Source organism: Pipistrellus kuhlii, unplaced genomic scaffold, assembly GCF_014108245.1.
Source record: "Pipistrellus kuhlii isolate mPipKuh1 unplaced genomic scaffold, mPipKuh1.p scaffold_m20_p_4, whole genome shotgun sequence".
Lineage (NCBI taxonomy): Eukaryota > Metazoa > Chordata > Mammalia > Chiroptera > Vespertilionidae > Pipistrellus > Pipistrellus kuhlii.
The window spans coordinates 18,210,945-18,232,358 of NW_023425540.1; the positions used below are offsets into that span (position 1 = coordinate 18,210,945).

Genomic DNA, 21,414 nt, shown 5'->3' on the forward strand with positions numbered 1-21,414 from the left:
GGTAATGATGTTTCATTTGGAAATATTTTCAATTCTATGTGTGTTGCGTGAGTGTCAGTGTGTGTATGACTGTTTCAATATCCTGTGCATTTCCATTGGCTTACATGTTTTGGCTAAGAAACAGGATAGTAGGAAAATATATTGAAAAAGAAGTCTAACCACCAACATAGCACATAGTCAACATGTAATTATGATCTATGAGGCCACTTCCATTTCTGTGTGTTTCCTTTAGATTCCTCTTTGCATTTTTATAATTAAAACTGCATTGAAATAAATGAGCTTTTTGTTAGAAGCTACTGTGTTTTTCTATTGATATGCACCCTAAATTGTAGTAATGCTGTGCATTTAGATGGGGTTTGATAAGAGTTTTAAAAGGTGGCACATTCATCATCTACTTTTGATTTCCAAAATTACAACGTGCACGAATAGATGCCATTATTTCCTTTAAAAATATGGAAACTAAGACTGATATTGTAGATTAGGTCATAGTTTCAAAGAATTTGGCTGCTAAGTTGAAACTTCAGGGTTCTTTATAAACGATTGTCAGCATCTTAAGAGTAAAGGAATTTCAGGTTGAAATGCATTGCTGATAGATTTATGCATTCAATAAGAGTACTACCCACAAACATAAAATGTAATAAAGAAGAGTTGTGCTTTCTCTGTGATGTTTTACATCTATTTACTAATATCCTAGAATACTATAGTGAAATAATTCAAGTTTACTGATAATATAATACTAAGTTTGAATTTTAGCTGTATAATAATTTAAGAGCTATGAAACTCGATAAAATGGCTAGCTTTTCTAAGCTTCAGTTTCCTTTTGGTAAAGTAGGAATAGCAATGTTTTATTGCAATGTTGTTGTGTAAATTATAGCATGTATAGTGCCTAGCAATAACTGGCATACACTATACCCTCAACTAATATTTTTATTACTTAATGTTTAAAAGGGTTATATATATTCCACTTTTATTTAGTGCCAATATTATGCTTACAGATATTAGTATTAAAGATAATATAAATGGCATAATACTTATGGAATTTGAAAATAGACATTTCAGGGGATTAACATAAATTTTATATTATACATTAGCTACTTCAGAAATATGTGCTTGGTACAGATTTGCATTTAATCAAAATGGATCACAGACCTAAATATAAACTGCAAAACTGAAATCTCATGGAAGATAGCATAGGAAAAAACCTAGAGTAAACCTTGGGTATACAAATTGCATTTTAGATACAAAATTGCAGCCATGATCCATGAAAGAAAGAATTAATAAACTAGATTTCATTAGAAGTAAAAATTTCCTGCTTTGCAAAAGACAATATAAAGATAATGAGAAGATAGAACAAAGAAGAAACAAAATATTTATTATTAAGACAATAATAGAGGACTGTAACCCAAAATGTACCAAGAACTCTTAAAATCAACAATAAGAAGACCTTAAGAGATAACTTGCCAAGTAAAATACACAAAAGGTGAATAAAGACATAAAGAGGCCCCCTACATCATTTGACTTCAAGAAAACTCAAATTAAAATAACTATGAGTTACCACCACATACCTATTTAAATGCCCCAAATCCAGAACATGGGCAACACTCTTGCTGGCAAAAATGTGGAACAATAAGAACTCTCATTCATTGCTAGTGGGAATGCAAATAGTGCAGTCACTTGAAGGACAGTTTGGAGGTTTCTTACAAAACTAAACCTACTTTTACCAATACTGCTGCTTGGAATTTACCCAAAGGAGTTGAAAGCACTTGTGTCCACATAGTAACCTACACTTGGGTGTTTATAGCAGCTGTGTTACAGAAGTGGACAGATGACTTTTGGTGTGTGTAGGTCAGCGTTTTTCAACCGCTGTTCCGCGGATGTTGCCTGGTGTGCCGTAGGTGCAGACAAGACAAGAATTTTATAATTTTTCACTATTTTGTTTACTTAATATTTCATAATAAAGTAATTATAAAATACTTTCTTTGTGTTTATTTGATTCCTATTCAAGAGAATTACTTTATATATAGTCAATATAGGCACAGAGTTAAATTTTTTAACATTTTCTAATGGTGGTGTGCCTCGTGATTTTTTTTCATGAAACAAGTGTGCCTTTGCCCAAAAAAGGTTGAAAAACACTGGTGTAGGTGAAACAGTTTCTTCTTGTGTTAATGTTTATTAATTATTGTATTATTTATTTGTATTACAATGGTAAAGTTATTTTTGACCACCCCTGTATAATTGTTAAAGCTTGGAAACAACTCAGATGTCCTTCCATAGGTGAACATATAAATAAAATGGTGTACTCAGACAATAAAATACTATTTTTTTGCTAAGAAAATGAACCAGGAAGCCATAAAATAGTCTTAAATACTATTAGTAAGTGAACAAAGCCAATCTGAAAAAGGCTACATAATATTAGATTCCACTATGCAACACTCTGGGAAAGGCAAAACTACTGGGAAAAGTAAAAAGATTGTGATTGTCAGGGATTGGGGGTTGGAGGGAAGAGGTTGATAGGTGGGAGGACCATAGAAGATTTAGGGAAGTGAAAACACTGTGTAAGATAACATAATGATAGGTACCTATCAGTATACAATATCAATGTTAAACCTAATCAAGCATGGTCTCTGGGTGATTATAATGTGTCAATGAAGGTTCGTGAGTTCTAACAGTTTTACCATGTTATTCAGTGATGTTGATAATATACATGTCCCAGAGTAGGGAGTATGCAGAAAATATATTTATCTTTTCTTCAATATTACTGTGAAACTAAAACTGCTTTAAACAATAAAGTCTTAAGTCAAATAAGTAAACAAATAAGCAATAAATAATTCTATGAGAAAATTATGAAGATAAAGTTCAGTGGAAAGAGAAAGAAGACAATACTATATATACTTCTAGCAGTGTTAGAGAGTTTACTCTGAATTTAGTTTAAGGTTAATTGGTGACCACATTCAAACGATCCATCAGTGCTAACCTTATTGCATTCTTCTTTTCCTTTATCTCACTTGGCACAATTTATATTATAAAGAAGCCAAGGACAATGACTATAGTAATTAATTAAAAACAAGGATTTAGAACATTAGGGAAGGCCAGGGTCATGTATCTGTTCCTACTGTGTACCATGTAGAGGAATTTAAAATACACCAATTAAAACAAACAAGCAAAATGTTGAGCTCTTATTGTTGACCAATTGAATCTAAGTCTTTCTGGGTAGGGCAGCTAAATGGTTGTTTGTTATTTTGTTTTTAATTTGATAGAGCATATAATGAAATACTGTGCAACAGTTAAATTCAACACTATAGTATGGAAATAATATAAATCTTCAAAATGCATATAGTATTAATAAGAAAAAAAGATGAATGGGATTACTTTAGCAAAATAACATTCACGAAAATTTAAGTATATATAATTATACTAAAGGCCCAGTGCACAAAATTTGTGCACAGGTGGGGAGGGGTTTCCTCAGTCCAGCCTGTACCCTTTTCAATCTGGGACCCCTCAGGGGATGATCGTACCTTCATGACACCCACCAGCCAATCAGAAGTGATTATGCAAATTAACACAAGAAAGATGATGGGTTAATTTGCATACTCAGGTGCCAAGTGGTGGGGGCAGGGCCCTTGCGTTGTTACCATGGCAACAATGCAGGCCTTCTGCACCACCAAAGCCACTCTGGGCCTGGGCAGCGTGGGGGTCAGAAAGGCGGCTCCGGGCCAAAGCAAAGGCGATGCTGGCGGCCAGGGGAAGGAAAGACAGTTTTTGCACGAATCTTCATGCATCGGGCCTCTAGTTTCAAATGTTTCCAGATGTCTTCTTAATTTAAATAGTTCAATTTTTACAAACTTTTAGTAGATTTGGTAAATTTATTTCAAATATATATGTGTGTTTTTTTAATTGTTATATTTTTCGAGTGAGAAACTATTGTCTATGTGTGTGTCTGAGTGAGTGTGTTTTCCTTGAGGTTTATTTTTTCCAATAATGTTATAATTTTTCTATTCAATTGGTAATTCATTATTTTCTTAGAGATACTATTTTCATAAGAACTTTTTCAGATGATTTTATAAGTGATAAAATATTTCTATTCAATATTGTTTGAAATGAAAACAATCAGGTTTAATAATTATCTGTGGTTTATGTATAGATTTGCCAGCCCCAGTTTGGCCTGGAAGGACAGACAGAATGTTGTGCCAATGGGGTAAAATCCCCTCCATGGATTACCTCAACTTTCGGGAGCTGCCTCACTCCAGGTGAGCATTTCTAAGGGAAACCCAATCAGAAATCTGATGGAGCTAAAGGTCTAAGGGTCTAGACCACTGGATATTCTGGTAGAATATTTAAACACCAGAGAACCCATGAGTTGAGCTTATGCCAGAGGACTTGCATCACTGACTGATTCTCTCTTTGTCTGACCCTAATTCTTACATCTATCTCCACAGGTGTTTATGATAACTCCCTAATATATATTCTGAAAGATTGTTTCTTGCAACACCTAACAGAGACTTTTGCTTATCATCTGACTACTGAAAATAATTTATACATAAAATGTTTTTTGTATTTCTGACTAATCAGATCTCAAGATTTAAAACCTGTCTCCAGCCCTATCAGGGTTGGCTCAGCAGATACAGTTTCTGCCTGCAGATTGAAGGGTCCAGGTTCAGTTCAGGTCAAGGGGACATGCACCTGGGTTGCAGATTAGATTGCCTGTCCTGGTCCTGAGTGAATGTAGAACACAACCAATCAAAGTATATCTCTCATCATTGATGTTTCTATCTCTCTCCCTCTTCCTTCTTCTCTGAAATCAATACAAAATATATATTTAAAATTTTTAAAAGACCTGTCTCCAGAATATCTGGAAATATATGGCTTACGATTCTTTTGGGCTTCATATTTTTTATCTGATTTGCATTGGCATCATTTAATTTTTACCAATTAGTAGTGATGTACTTTTGTGAATGCTTTAAAATCATTTTGACTTCCAAAAGACTGTTTTGACCTGGCTAGACTCTGTAATGTGAGATTAACAATGTAGTAATTAGTGTTTGCTGGTTTTGAAGTTCTGGTGGTTTATTACCTACTTAAAAAAAGATTTGTTCCTGATAGCTTTATTCAACATTTGATCTGAAGAAAGAAAAGAAATAGTGCCCATTAACTCATTCATTCTTTCTTTTCGAAGTTGAATATTATTGAAAATGGAGTTTTGCCTTAGTAAATATCCAATTTCAAAGTTTTGAGAGAAAACTAATCCTCTCTCACTTTACTGTGTCATCTATCATAATCAGCATCTCAATAGTCAGTTCTGAATTGTATATAAAGGATAAACATATTAATTGATAATTGACATGCTTCAGTGCATTTAACAGTAAAATACATGATAAAACTTAAAGACTGTAGAGACAATTGAAAAATTTTAAGCTAGATTTCTTTAACAGGAGGCAAGAACTAAAAGAAACAAATTCAATTAAACTAAGAAGAGATTGATTAATATTTAAAGGCCACAGAGATCAGCCATAATGAAATTCCTCAAATAAAAATATAAATGAGAAAACTGACAGGAAAATAAATTAAAGTCTCAGGTCAAGAAAGCATTATTACTCAGTTTTGAGTCAGTATAAGATTAATAAGACAGTTAAGAAATTCCATGAGAATTGTAGGTAAGATAGAAGGGGGATAGATTATAAAATTTTATTGAGTATTTACATACAATATGCCAGAAAACATACTTATGTATCCATAAATTATTATATTCAATTTCAGCAATATATTCATAAAAGAAATGCTAATTTACAGTGGTAAATTGGCAAGTTATTAACAACTAGCTCTCCAGCGGCAGGATTCCAAATTTGTGTGTCTGGTATGACTATCAAACCATATTCAATTTTAAAACTATCACCATGGTATCAACTGGCATGAAAACATCATTGAAAACTAACAATGAACTTTATAAATTCAGCAGGCTACAGTATACCAATACTGCCAAATCTAGTTTAAAAAAAATAATAAAAATCATAAATAAAGGAAAGGATAGACTCAAATTTATGTTTTTCAAAAACTCAAGACTTTTACTAAGCCAGTTTAGAAAACAAAACAAAAATTTGTCTGCATGGCTATTGCAAATGTTATTATAGAGCTGTGGTTTGGCCAGCTACAACATTTATTAGGAGCTTAAAAGGATCTAAAAAACCCAATGGCAGAGCTAGAGGAATGAAGTCCACCACCTCTGGACATCCAGAAAAAAGCCTTACCAGTTTAAAACTTGTCTTATAACTCTCAGTTTAAAAATAACAACATACCTATAGAGAAAATATATGTCTTCCTATTTTTTAAAACAAAGGATTTTAGGAGAAAAAGAAAAAAAACAAAAACAAACAAAAAATAACACACACACACACACACACACACACACAAAACAATCAGAAAAAAATCAAGTGATGACTTAAGGCTACCTATATGCAATGAATTTTAAAAGAACAGAGGAAAATACACTAAGAGAGGATATCTGAAGTTGAGGATCTAAAAAAAAAGTTGGCCGGGTTCAATGTGACAAAATGCTTGATATTACATAGAAAGAAAAATCAATACCATCTTATTTATAAAAAGGGAAGTGGTTACATGGCTGTGGCAGAAGTAAAGAGCACCGGTTTTAGCACACACATGGCAGGGTAAAATGAGTCACACAGAAGAGTCGTATTTGCAGGAAGCTATGTTGGCATGAGACTACAAGAGATAAGAAATCTACATTTTAAACTGTCCTAGAGCTTCTAATTTGAGGTGGCCACAAGAATTAAAAGCAAACAAAAATCTTGCCTCTATTCACACCATATTCACATCTAGATCACATCACATTCACACATAGAGTGGGTTCTTATCTTCCACTCTTCTCTCTCCTTTTGCCTGGACAGTACAACATTGGACTCACACAAAACTCGTATTCAATGAGCAGATAAATTGGTGCAATCATACACTCAACATAATCACATTAAAAAAAAAAAAATATATATATATATACACACACACACACACACACACACACACACACACACACTCTGATTTAATAGATGAGAAATGAAGGCAAGGAGAAGATACTTGATTTAACTACTGACAGAATATTAATGGCAGAAACAAGGTTACATCCTAGATCTTCTGATTTGCAGTTATATTCTTTTTCTAACTTTCCTTCTGCTTTAGCTGAATGAGAAGTAAGGGGTTTAATTTTTCCTTTGCTTTAACATCTTAAGTAGAAATTGGTTTTTCTTTATAGGATTAGATTGACTTTTTTTTTTTTTTTTTTTTTTTTTTTTTTTGCTAATCCTTATTTTTTCCCAGTCTTCATGCATGCACATGCTGCTTTTTAGTATCATTCTTACTCCACCAGTGTAATTGTCTCCACTTGTCCCTATTCTGAGCCCAATATATATTTCTCACTACAATAGGTGTCTATCACCATCATCCTATGTCCAGCATTGGGGCACACTTTACTCCTATGTCTAAACTAACCTACAGACATTGGATCACATGGATGTAAGATGTGACATTGGATTCCATGCATGTAAGAATTAGAAGTAAAACTTCTGAAAGAAGGATGAATGTAATGAGTTCATTAGAAATAATGTTAGAAAGAATATCTGGGGAATTTTTAATTTTTTATACTTCATAAAGAAAATATGTCTTAGCCACAACTTATAATCATTACAACATATGTTTATTGAAATAATCTATATTGCAGATTGCCTTTTTGGCATATATTAAATTTATGTTGATATCTAAAATTAAATTTTAATTGTATGAGATATTAATGATATATAAATAATTAATAAGTAGTTGATATGTGTGTATTTAACACTGTAGATAAGAAAAAATTTAAATAGCTACTTCCAAGGTCATGACATAAAATACAAAAGGGATTTGAAATAGAAACTAAAAATGATACCATGTACATTAGAAGCAAACTCAGAGCTACAACATCTAATATTTCTGTTAATCTAGTAGTTTTGCATATACTGTATAGAAAAGAACTGGCAATCACATTCATGAAATCCTTACCCCTGTTGTCATGAGAGTTTTCTGATTTGCTTTTATAAAGCAGAGTACAGAAGATATTAAAATGGAAAAATCTGAAGTATACATCAGCTTTAATTGCACAGAGTGATTTAAAATTCTAGATTAATTTTCCCTTCCAAAAGCCAAGTGGGTATCAGATGACTCTGGGAATTCAATTCAATAGAAATCAGATCAATCAACTAAATAATAAGCTCTACTATAACAGCGAGAAACAAAGAGCAAGAGAAAGTTCTTGATTTCATTGTGTTCATATTTTTTGAGGAGAGAATAAATAAAACTACATATGAAGTAGCTTGAATATCATGAGAGGGTGCATAAGATAAGGATAATTCAAGTTATCAACATTTATTAAATCCTCATTAAGGACTAAATGAAGAAAAATAGAAATGAAAATGCAAATAACTGCTATAACCAGAAAGAATCAGAGAACTATTTATAGTTTATATGATTCAGGTTTTTATTATATTTTCATGTGGTTGATTTCATAAACTAAAACTTGCCTATTGCAGAGTTCCTAAACTTTACCTTAGCCCTCTGATCTTGGGCATTCAATCAGATGAAGACTGTGATAAGTCAGTTCTACATGATTTCTGGTAATATTGCTTAGGCCACTGTTTCTTTTTTTCTCCTAATACTCAATATAACATTTAACCTTTAATATCATCATTCCCATATTGCCAGACTCTTTAAAAAAGAATGAAATAGTTGAAACATGAAAAAAATTGCATCAAAGTGTTTTAAATCAAAGAACATGTATTCTCTAAAAATAGTTTTTCTTACTCCAAAACTTAATTATTTGAATGAAGCTACTAATGTTTGGGTAAATGCACAAGTCACCAAAACATGTATCTATTTTAATTTTATAGTGTTTACATGTGATGTATTATATTAACATGTGACTATATCTGTTTTCCATCTGTTCGTATGCTTAACTTCTTATTTTTCTTTGACATACTTTCATAGACTGTCCATAAAAATAATAACCCTAACTATTACAGTGAATTCCTTCTGAAGACATTATCTAACTTTGATTAGATTTAGATAGTGCCAAGAAAAAAGATTGGAAATTAATACAATCTAGTGTATAAAAGCAGTTGTTGTTAGAGTACTTATATGTCACATTTTTTATTCCATTCCCAACCACATCTAATTTTCCTCACTAACTTTTTTAACTAAATAGAATGATAATTCGTCTTTGTCTGCAACATTATTGCAATAAGTGAACTAGTATTGCTCCTTCCTATTTATTTTCATTTATAGAATTGTATCTATTTTGATACTTAAGTAAAACAAATAGCACATATCTGAAATAAGTTTTCTTATAAATATGACATTTTTTGGCCTTAGGTTATATTTTTAATGACAGTTGCTTTCTCATTTTGTAAAATGTTAAACAACTTTTAAACATGTCATTTCTTCCTTACCGAATTCAACAGGAATGAAAGCTACATATGTTTTATATTATTTATATGCATTGTCGCTGTAATGACTATATTGACAAAGTTTTGTCACTATCATTGATTTCTAGCTATGAATTCTAAAATAGTAATTTCCAGTACTACTTTAATCCATGAGGTAGTGGACGGATTTCCGGGAAATGAATTCCTTTATCATGTTATAGTCATTCTTTCCATAGTATTTTACATTACAATTTATATTCTAGAAACTTAATTTGCTTTACTAATACTTAGAGAATCAAATTTATGGGAAGGATGCTCTTGATGATCTTCAAATTTTCTTTAATAAGACAATAAGGAAAGAATGTAAATATTTGCAATTTCAATAGAAACTTACCTTTCCCACATATTGATAATCAGATCCTGTATATTCTTCCAGCAAGAAAAACTGATTCCACATCCAACCACGTTTTTGACGATGCAGAATTTTGCCATCACTTCTTGGTATGCGTGGACCTAAAATTCGTTGCTGAGGCTCAGGAGTCCTTCTGAACATTATCTCTGGAGAGCAGAAGTGTGGCAAGCATACCCAGAGTAGAAACAGTAGCAAATATCGATATAATGTCATAGTTCACTCCTTGAAAATTCCCAGCGTGGATGAAGAAAAATCAATCTTACTTTATTGGGTTGAATTTTACTGTGTTTCAGCTGGTTTCCAACATTTCATCAGTGTTTTGTACATGTTTCCAAAAGCTTCAAATAAACAAACAAACAAGAAAGTCAGTTAACAATATTGTGAATGTTAGCTGTCGGTTTAAAGTTATTGTGACAAAGATTAATGGATAATAGCAACCAAAATATTTATTTCCCTTTTTACATAAAAGAATGGTTAATTTGAGAAACTGCTTGTCTAGTAACATGTCTACAATTTAAGAAAATAAAGTAGTAAGTGATTTCTTTCAAACACATCCTAAAGATGGGACACATTAAGCTTTATGTCTTTTCCTGTTTTGGCACTTTAACGGTTTTCAGGAATTATAATCTCTATATAGAGTAGAGATGTAGTTAATTTTGCATGTCAGTATTTCCAGAGCAATTTAACATAAATTAAAACATTAAAAACAAAATGGTGATATAAATAGCCTATAGAAAACATGCAACTGTTCTGCAATGCAATTGTATGTAAATGGTTTTTAAACAGTGTCACCCTTTCTTCTAATTTAATCCTGCTCAAATGTTAAAGTAAGGTGAAAAACAAAACAAAAACAAAGTAGGAGTGCCTTCGGCTTAAGACCTCTCTTCTGCTCCCCATAGGTTGGTCTGTGGAACCCCTGGAATTAACTAAAAAAAAAAAAAAAAAATCACTACTACAGCAAATCAGTTTGTAAAATAATGAACACTAGAAGAATATAATCATGTTGCTATGTTTGGAAAATATGTCCACTTCTACCCACACCCACTGCTACTCTGTAGGTCTCAAACTCCATGATGCCCCTGATTGCTCTCCATCTCCCTTCCTGCATTTATTTTCTCATCAAAACAATCCCAGCTACTTCTGGTACAATGCCAGTCCAGCCATGTTACATATTTGCCCAAAATACTCCAATGACTTTTCATCTCACTTTGCTTAAAACCCAATATCTGACAAAGACCTACAATTCTATACTTTGTTTCATGACTTCTGGTCACTTCTCTGACCTCATGTTCTACACTAATCCCTCACACTAATCCCCAAAATTCGGCCTTTCCAGCAACAGTGTTCTTTTCACTTCACCCTGCAAACCATGTCATATGCTTTCCTTCTCAACCAGGACCTTTCCAGCTGTTCCCTCTTCCCTGGAATGCTTTTTTCTGTAGATATCAACTTCAGTAGAACATTTGTTTTCTGTAGAAATGTCTTAAACCGCCACTAACATATCGTATATACCTGTATATTACGTGTGCTTTATTTATTTAATATGTGTATGTATATATATATATATATATATATATATATAGTTTATAATTAGTTTATATTATATATATATAATATAAACTATATATATATAGTTTATATATATATATATATATATATATATATATATAGTCTTTCAGCTATAATCCCAGGAAGGAAGGGAATTTGGCTCTTTTCTTTGCTGCTGTTTCCACTGTGCCTAGAATAGAATATTATGCCTAGTATATCCTATTTAATAAAGAGGGAATATGCTAATTGACCCTCATGTCATTGCAAAGATGGCGGTGCCCACAGCCAATAAGGAGGGAATATGCTAATTGACTGTCATGCCCTCAAAGATGACGGTGCCCACAGCCACAAGATGGCGACACCCAGTTTTCCCTCAGCCCTGCCAGGGAAGCAGGCCTTGCCATGTGCCTGCCTCTGGAGTCCTCCAGTCTCCTCAGCCCCCTTCCCCCCAGGGCTGGCCCAAGGCACAGGCAAGCCAGCTTCCCAGGGCTGCTCAAGGCTCAGGTAACCAGGGCCAGCCAAGGCTTGTGCTGCTGGCAGTGGCAGCAGCAGAGGTGTGATGGGCATCACATTCCCCTGATCACTCAGGTCACCTCCTGCCCCTGAAGGCTCTCGGACTGTGAGAGGGGGCAGGCCGGGCTGAGGGACCCCCATCGTCCAGTGCATTGCATGAATTTTCATGCATCAGGCCTGGAGTTATCAATAAACCCTTTGATCGAATGAATGGATGAATGAATGAATTATAAGTTCATTTGAACATCCAAGTACTATACTTCCTCCTTGTAGTTATATCTCAACAATTATGAATTAAAATACACATTTTAAAATTATAATTATTTGATTGTATTATTTATTTATATTATATTATTTGAATACTACTTTTTATTTTAAAACTAGAAGCCCATTGCACAAAATTTGTGCATGGGTGGGGGGGTCCCTCAGCTGAATCTGCACTCTCTCCAATCCTGAAGCCCTGTGGGATCGGGCCTCAACTGGCAATTGGACATCCCTCTTGCAATCTGGAATCTCTGGCTCCTAACTGCTCACTTGCCTGCCTGCCCGATCCGCTAACTGCCCTTCCCTGCTTATTTGGTCGCCCCTATTAACTTTTTTTTTTTTTTTTTTTTTTTTTTTTTAATCTTATCCCCCTCACACACAATTGTATTTGGCTTCCTTATTAGTTTCTCCCTCTCACACAATTTTCCTCTCTCCTTTACATAACACTTTTTCCTACTGACTCGTCATTTATAAACTTTTCTTTCCTCCTTATTTCCTACTTTGTTGCATCATCCTTTTCCCCATCTTTCTCCTACTCTCCCTCCCTCCTCACATTCCTTCTTTCCTTTATCTTTCCCCCTGCCCTTCCTCCCTTTTTCCTTTCTTTGCACCTTAATTTTTTCTTCACTTCCTCTTGAGACCTGCTTTGCTCCCTCCCCCATTTCTCCCTTCTTCCCATTCTCCTTTTAAGCTCTATCGGATCCCCCTTAAAACTTTTCTTTCCTCCCTCTTTCTCTCTCATCCCACCTTCCCCATACATTCTTCTCTACTTATTTCCAGTTTTAATATCTATCTGCCTACTCACTATCATTTATCTTTTTTCTTTTCTGACTCGTACTTTTAAAATCTATCCCCAGTACACAACTATACCTTTCTTGCTCCTACAGCTCACTCATACATCCTCTTTCCTTTCTTTAACTCTGCTCTCTACTGACAACTTTATAAAGTTCTTCCTTTCCTTCTTAATACTTCCATTTGGGGGGGTGTTAAACCCCAGCCTAAGGCTCAGCCCCAGCCAGGTGTTTGCTGCCCCCTGTTCCCTGGCCTCCCTGCCACTGTCCTGCTCCCATTCCCTGCCTGTGACACCCGGCTCAGTGAGGGTGGCCAAGGCCTGCACAGCCTGGGTGCTGCTGCTGCCACGAAGCAGGAACGCCTTTGCCCAGAAGACCTCAGACATCCACCACTCCGTCCTGGACCTGTGGGTGCCTCCCCACCAACGGTCCGCACCAGAGGGCCACTGCCCTCCTCCCGAGTCTGGGGAAGGCTCCTGCCCTGCCCCTCGCCAGGAGCACCTGCTCCCCCAACCCATGGTTGCCACCCTCTCCTGCGTGCAGCCCCGAGTTTCCTTTCGTTTTTCATTCCTGCATCTCTCTCTTGTTCCCTTTCTGTATTTCTGTTTCTCCTCTGGGCCTGTCTGCATGCAGACCTGCCTTCCTCTCTCTCTCCTTTCTTGTTCCCTTTTATTGTATCCTATCCAACCCGGGGCCTTGCAGCTGCCTGAGCAGAGGGTGGGGACGCAACCTCCTGATCTGGTCATGACGTGACACTGTAAGAGATAATTTGCATATTTCTCTATTATTAGTATAGATTTTCAATTTGTTGTTTGTTGTTTTGTTTTCTGTGTGGCATGGATTTTATTTCAGGACAAAATAAAATATGTTATATAAAGTGATTTGGGCACCAAAAGGATTGCGTTCTGCTTCTCTAATATAACAATGCATTCTCAGTGTTCCAGCATTGACATTTATGCTTTGATCCACAATGATTTGTAAGCAATCTGTTTACTTTTATTGTTTTATTGTTAAGAAGATTTGAAGGTTAATGCAAACATGCTTAGAAATAAGATTCGTGGTAAAGCAGTATTTCTCTTGAGTGCATTAAATGGCAGTGGCGCTCTCCACAGCATGAGGAGATTACAACGTGACAGATGTAAACTGCATTAGAACACATCCTGTAATGCCCTACTCCAGGCAGAGAAATTTTCTGATGCATAAAACGGTTTTATATCACAAAGTACTGATGCTACAGAAATTCAAATTGATTGGATTCTAAGTAATAGGAACTTTTACCAAAATGATGTTTATCTTTTAAAATGCCTTTTCAGGTCATGTTAGACCTTATTTTCTATAAACTTATACTGTTCCCTAAGAGTTAGAGAGTTTGTGTAATTTAGGGTAACTTCTCCTTTGAAAACTTTAAAAGTTGTTGAAGCAAAAGTCATCCTTATTTCAACTCTCTCTCTCTCTCTCTCTCTCTCTCTCTCTCTCTCTCTCTCTCTCTCTCTCTCTCTTTACAGTTGAATAATATTTGCCAGAAATTATTATACCTGTGACTATTTTTAGTACAATTATGACATTTCCTATTATTTTAGAAGCTTAAGTCCAAATTTGGGGAATTAGTAGCTGAAAATTGCATTAATAAAAGATGTTAGTAAATAATTGGCACTCCACATAAACATGGAATCTTTTTTCCATTACTGTTCTTGTTTCTATTATTTATAATCAAGTTCTTGAAGGCTATATAGTGAAATACATTACTCAGTACTTATTTAAGATACTCAAAATATCCTTAAAATATATTTGACATAAATATTATTTGATAAAATCTTCTCAAACAATAGCAAGATTAAATAAATGTGAAAAAAAGCATAATGTTTCTAATTTTGATTAAACTGATATATAAACTTTTTTTTATAGATTGGGCCTAAAAGGTCAATAAAATTTTCTCATAGGTTTCCTTTTAGAAATGTTTTTAATACTTTTTTTTTTATTGCTGTTACTATTACATATCTCCTTCATTTTCTCCTCCTTTGCCCACCTCTACCCTGTCCCCACCCCTTTCCACTCTAGCCTTCACCACACTGTTGTTTATGTCTATGGGCTATGCATGTATGTCCTTTGGTTAATCGCCTCTCCTTCTTTCATCGAGTTCTCACAACCCTTCCCCTGTGCCATCTGTCAGTTAGTTCCATGTATCCATGCCTCTGGTTCTACTTTGCTAGTCAGGCTATTTTGTTCATTAGAATCCACAAATGAGTGAGCTCTACACTTAGGTTTATGGTCCTTTGTGAATCAAGTTCGGCACATGACACTCTGTATGATCAGAAAGTTCTTGTCTTACTTATGAATATCCAATTGCTCCAGCACCACTTGTTGAAAGCCCATCCTTTCTTGACTGAATTGTTTTTGTGCCTTTGTCAAAAATTTCAGACTTTCTTATATTCATCTATACTATACTATTTATTTATACTAATCAATGGCCCACTGTCTTGATTATTATAATTTAAATTTCTTAAAACCAGATCATGTTAGGTCTCCAAATTTGATTTTTTTTCTATACAATTTTTTGTTTATTTTAGTTCTTTTGCATTTTCAATTTAATTTTTATGATCACCTTACAATCTTAATATATAAAAAGGTAATATGTAAATTAGGCTGGGACACTCTAACGGGATGACCGGACAGGAGGAGGTTGTGCATGCAGGTGAGACAGAGACAGAGACAGGAGAGCCTGCTCAAGCCGGGGCAGCAGTTCTGGTGGCCCAGAGTGGACACAGGCAGGGGGGCAGGGAGAGGCCTGGGGCGGAAGTCAGGCACAGGTCCCAGCCTCCTGCATCATTGGTCCGGTCTGACTCCTGTGGCGGCCTGCAGGGTGCCTCCTCACATGGAGGGAGGCGGGAGCCTCCTTGCGCGATTTCAAACACACGCTGGGCCTCAAGTTTATTATATATAAAGGTCTGTGGGGATTTTGATTGGGAATACGTGCATTTTTAAGTTTACAGTAACTGTGTATAGATTTTACAAGTCTTGCTGAACTATTTTGGATCCAAAAGAGATGGGAAGACTCAGGATAAACTACTGCTCCCAAGATCGGGATGGGGCTCAATATTGTGTGATTTACCTACAGGAGCTTGACCTGGTTTCCACAGCAAATACCTGAGAAATATCCGCTTGTGCTTCTTTCAACAAGGGGGAGGGAAAAGCAAACATTTTTAAATACTTCATATCACTCTGATCTTAACCGGCCTGCCTTAAAGAAACTAATTAAGCTGAGCCTGCCATGCTGGAGTAGGAGTATGACCATAGCCCAACTGACCTGGGCGAAAGGAAATACCACTTCAGCCAGCCCCCTTTGGCCAGCCAGCCCCTAGTAAGGAGGGGGAAACTGAGAAACACTTGTTAGTTTCACAGTCCAGAGGCAAAGGATCATTAAAAGACACGTGTATTAACCATAGGCTGCAGAAAGCTTCCCCTGCCCCACACCTAACCCTCATATTACTGAGGACTATTGCAGCAGTTCCATTTCCCAGTACATCATGTCTGGAGATTAAAAAGAAAAGAAAAGTAAATTATAAGGCATATCAAAAGGCTAAATGCACAACCGAGGAGGCGGAGTAAGCATCAGAACCTGACATAATAGGGATGTGAGAATTATCACACTGGGAATTTGAAGAAACTAATATGCTAAGGATTCTAATGAATAAAGTAGACAGCATGCAAGAACAGATGGGCATGGTAAGCAGAGAAATGGAAATGCTGAACTAAAAAGAAATGCCAGTGAGAAAAAAATACAGAGGAAGTGAGGAATGCCTGTGATAGGTTCATTAGCAAACGCGTGGACAAGGCTGAGGAAGGACTCTCTGGGTGAGAGACTATGTCAGTAGAACTCTCAAGAGCCTATGCATTCATCCTTGTACATGAGTCCAAACCCACAAAAGGCACAAGTCCAAGAGTGAACCCTGAGGTCAACTACAGATTTTGGGTGGTTATGATGTGTCAATATAGGTTCATCTTGTTTTTGTTTTTGTTTCCTAATTCTAATAAGTGATGTTGATAGCTAATTAGTATGTTCACATACTAATTTTATTATATAGGAAGCTTAGGCATGTGTAGGCAGAGGGTGTACAGGAGAGCTCTGTACTTTCTCATTTTCTTAGAAGCCTAAAAGTGCTCTAAAAAAGGAACAACTGATCAACACACACACAAAATAAAGAAATGAAAATAAGAAATTATGTGAAACAAACCAATAATTAATTTGCCCTATGTGAATGGTTCTCTCTGGTAATGTTTTGTAGCTAGAAGACTATTAATTAGCCTTTTCAAAACATGGCTCCTATATTACAAATACCACAAATAATAACTCTTCCAGTAACGTGACTCAAAATACAAATCATCTTTGATATTTCCACTTAACCAAGTATCTCTTAGATCGTCAGTCAATGTTCCCTTTTTTTTTTTTTTTTTTTTTTTTTTTTTTTTTTGCTTTTTTTCTTTTCTACTTGGCTTTCAACTCTTTTTTTCTTAGTATATATGTGTCACGACACTCTTTAAATCATCATTGTTTCACGCAAAAGAGTGTAAAGTATCTACCAACGGGTTTTTGTAACCTTAATTTTTCTTATTTAAGATATATTCTACAGGGTATTAGCTAAATTAATTTTCTAAAACTCACTTCATCAAAACCCAAATCAATTAAAATTTTTAAACATGTCTTCTACTGGGAAGATAGCAGTTGAACTTTCATTTCATTGTAGCATCTAATTTTTTGAATTATTCTATATTATTTCCAAATTTTTTATTTAATTTCAAGCCTGGCATGCAATTTCTTATGTGTATAAACTATTTTCCCATTAATATATAATTCTAAATCCTGTCTAGATGACTATAATTTATTGAATTTCCCTCACTAGTGGATAGCACATTGTTACGTACATATAGCTGTCAGTAAACATTTCTTTAAGTAACTTATAAACAAACAAAAAATCCTTATGAATAGATTTGCTTTCTTACAGTTAAAAAAAATCAAACTTAAATCTTACTTGTAGAGTATGACAAATATTATTTAAGGAAGATTAGTTGTTTGAAATTGTAAACAGAGTTATAATTAGAAATAATCAAATGAGTTGAGACGACAATTAAAGTATTTCCTGGAATAAAAATACAAAAAAATTAATAATATTTTATAATGTTATTTCCAGTAAATAAATTTCATTTTCAAGAAATCCTTTCAAAGTCACATTTCCTTACTTTAGGCTCAAAAGTAATTTAGCATGAATACTCCATAAAGTTTAAGAATTATTAAACCACTAGAGGCCTGGTCCATGAAATTCATGGGGGTAGGGTCCCTAGGCGTGGCCTGCAATCAGAGCTGATCTGTGGGGTGACTTGGCGGAGTAATCGGCAGCCCCCACTGGCACCCACCTAGGCTGGCCTAGGGCCCATGGGCTGGGGGCAGTTCCTACATTGAGCATCTGTCCCCCTGGTGGTCAGAGTGTGTCACAGTGACCAGACATTCCACCAGTCATTCCACCATTCAGTCCATCATTCAGTGGATTTGCATATTAGGCTTTTATTATATAAGATCCCTCAACATTTCACATTCCTGTATTCTCTTTAAACCAGTGCTTTCAAACTTTATTATATATTCACATCTCCTGATTGTTAAATGTTCTAAGCCTGCGGTTGGATCCAAAATTCTGCATTTCTAACTATCGATAGCTCTCCTGAAATGCCCATGAGGCTGGAACCACATACTTTGAATAGCAAAGCTGTAAACCTCTCTAATCCGAAAACATTTTCAGAATATGTTTACACCATTTTCCTGTTTAGTGCCTCACAAATTCAGGTGTGTAGCTTATTACACTGATAGGAAAATAAAATATGAGTTGACAACTGTGGAAGAACAAAAAGTTTAATTTCTGAAAAATCAGGCTTTTTGCAGAATTTTTTAAACCAGAAGAATCTTTCTAAGTCAAGTCTGCCCACACTATATCAATGATTCTACTGCTTATACTATAAATTGTATTTTCCTTTATATGCAAATTTTAAGGCATTTGTCTCATTTAATCTTATTTTATTTTTACAGTCATAGCGATTTCATTATTCTTCTGAAATACTTATCACAACAATTGCTTTTTTCCATAACATACTATTTGTATTATATAGGAAACTAAGGGGAATAAATCACAAAATATAATATAATAGGCATGTTGACATATCTCAATTATTAATTAATTCTCCACACATCACAGGTGATCAATTAAGCTACAATCCATCCTTGGCTAATAAAAGGAATTAATCATTTTTTAGTCGGTTGATTATGTTGATTAAGATCTTAATGTACTTGCTTTTTACTTTAATTTTATCATTTATAATCATAATAGGAAATACTAATGATTATTGCAATTCAATCCAAGTCTCTATGGATGAACAATTTTAATCCTTTTAGAGTTTCATAGCACCAATACAGTCTAATGAAATTTCAACAGTGAGAAATAAAGGTACATTTTTCAGGTGTGTTTATACAATTAAAATGAGCCAGTGCATACTAAATACTTTCTTGTATGCGCTGATAGCATTTTATGCATCTTGTATAAAGCACTATGTGACATAATTGAATCAAAGCATTCCACTAAGGACTCAGATAATGTGAGTCCATATGCTTGATTATATTCTCCAAGAGTTCATTACACACTACCTACTGTGCTCTAATCTCATAGAAAATATATAATTCCACATTTAATATGTATCACTCTATGTTAAGTATGTATTTGCATATGAATTACTGTTTAGGCTCTAAATTTGAATAAGGGTCTTACATATTGCATCCAAAGTTACTAATATTGGGGTTTGCTCATTGTGTTCAGTGACTATTTTTTTAACTGGATTGAATATTGTTATTTCTTCTAAATATTTCCCTTGGAAGGATGTTTGATTCCTTTCCCTAGGAAAGCACAATGAACATGTCAAGGACCATTTACTCCATTAGATGCTTATATTCTATTTATATATAACATCATAGAACTCACATAAGGCATTAGTCAAACTGACAATCTATCAATATATAGCATTGTTGACTAAAATACAAAAAACAAACAAACAGAGGTTTGCTAGTTACAGATATGAGTTATATATTATTGCTAAGATCATTACCAGTGTAGAAAGAACTGCAAGAAGAATCTGATCCTGGCTATTCATCTCAGATTAAAATTCCCCTTCAAGCAAAATCATTTGAAATTGATTTCATTCTCCAGGAATGTGACCCGTACAGAGACCAGCAATGTATTTCTGCAAATATACTACGTGCTAACATCTTAACGAGATAAGTTGCAAAAACCAAATATAACCCATATAAATGTGGGGTGGTGGGTGGATAAAGCATATGGCAGTGTGAAAGGAAAGTGTTTGTGAGAGAGACACAGAGCTTGGTGTTACCATTTTCTGTACGATTCTGCTAATAGGCTCGGGAATGGCACCCAAGTGTTCTGACTCTCTCGGCAGCCTTTTTAAACGTCGGCAGTGAGTGTTACAGTCCCAGATGTAACTTGATCCACGACCAAGTTAGCAGTGCTAATATAGCTGTGACATTATACCTGCTGTTCCTGGAAGTCTTGTTCTACTGTAGCTTGGATTTATTTCATTATGTTGAAATGGGTAGGAAGAATTCTCTCAACGAGAATGCTCTCCTAACTTAAAGATGCTAGAATGAAAGCCATCTTGCACCCTATTTCCTTTAATCCAGGAATTGAACTACTTCTGGAAAAATCAATGAATGAAGAGATGGGGAGAGAGTGCTTGGGAGTTTTATTACTTATCCCTGCCAAGGTTGGAGAGTCATTGCTCACTTATTGTATCATTAGTGTACTAATACTCAAAGTTACTTCTAGAAGGACATTCTGGGTATATATTAATAAATGGTGTGTTAACAATACACTAGAGTGTCCACCATGTGAGTGAGTAGAAAATGGGCTAAATTGGAATTAATTGTATTGCAAAGTGTGTTGTTACTATTACACCCAAAAGGGCAAAAATATACACAATACTAAATTGTGAAAATACCAAAGGTACAAACATGGATATCTTATTGACCATTAAAAACCTACTTAAAAGTATAAATATAGTTATTACATGATTATAAGCACAGTAATCATTAAACATCATAGTCACATGCACTTATGAGATGTCAGACTTAAATAAAACATTATTTTATCAGCAGTAATTTCTTATACTAATTATGCTTCAATATTTGCACAATTCTAAGAAGTCCATTTTTAGATAGCCAGTATTATCTCTATGTGAAAACCATCACCTAAAAAAGGATAAACCCCTAAACTATGTATCTGCTGCTGAGATATAAAACTGGAATAGCATTGTATTAGCTAAATTTCATTTTTTGATGGCAGAAAGGGACTAGATGTAACTTATTTTCCATAATGCTTGG

The 21,414-nt window shown here is 34.7% G+C and overlaps 1 protein-coding gene across 2 annotated transcripts in view; it reads right to left on the minus strand.

Annotated features, from left to right (window-relative positions):
- Positions 1 to 10,205, minus strand: part of CDH10 (cadherin 10) — a 66,061-nt gene extending 55,856 nt beyond the window's left edge. For both annotated transcript variants that reach the window (XM_036410537.2, XM_036410536.2), the window contains exon 1: positions 9,853 to 10,205. In XM_036410537.2, coding sequence (XP_036266430.1) covers positions 9,853 to 10,083 — 231 coding nt within the window. In that variant the 5' untranslated portion in view covers positions 10,084 to 10,205. The remainder of the gene's footprint in view (positions 1 to 9,852) is intronic.
- Between the last annotated feature and the right edge of the window lie 11,209 nt (positions 10,206 to 21,414).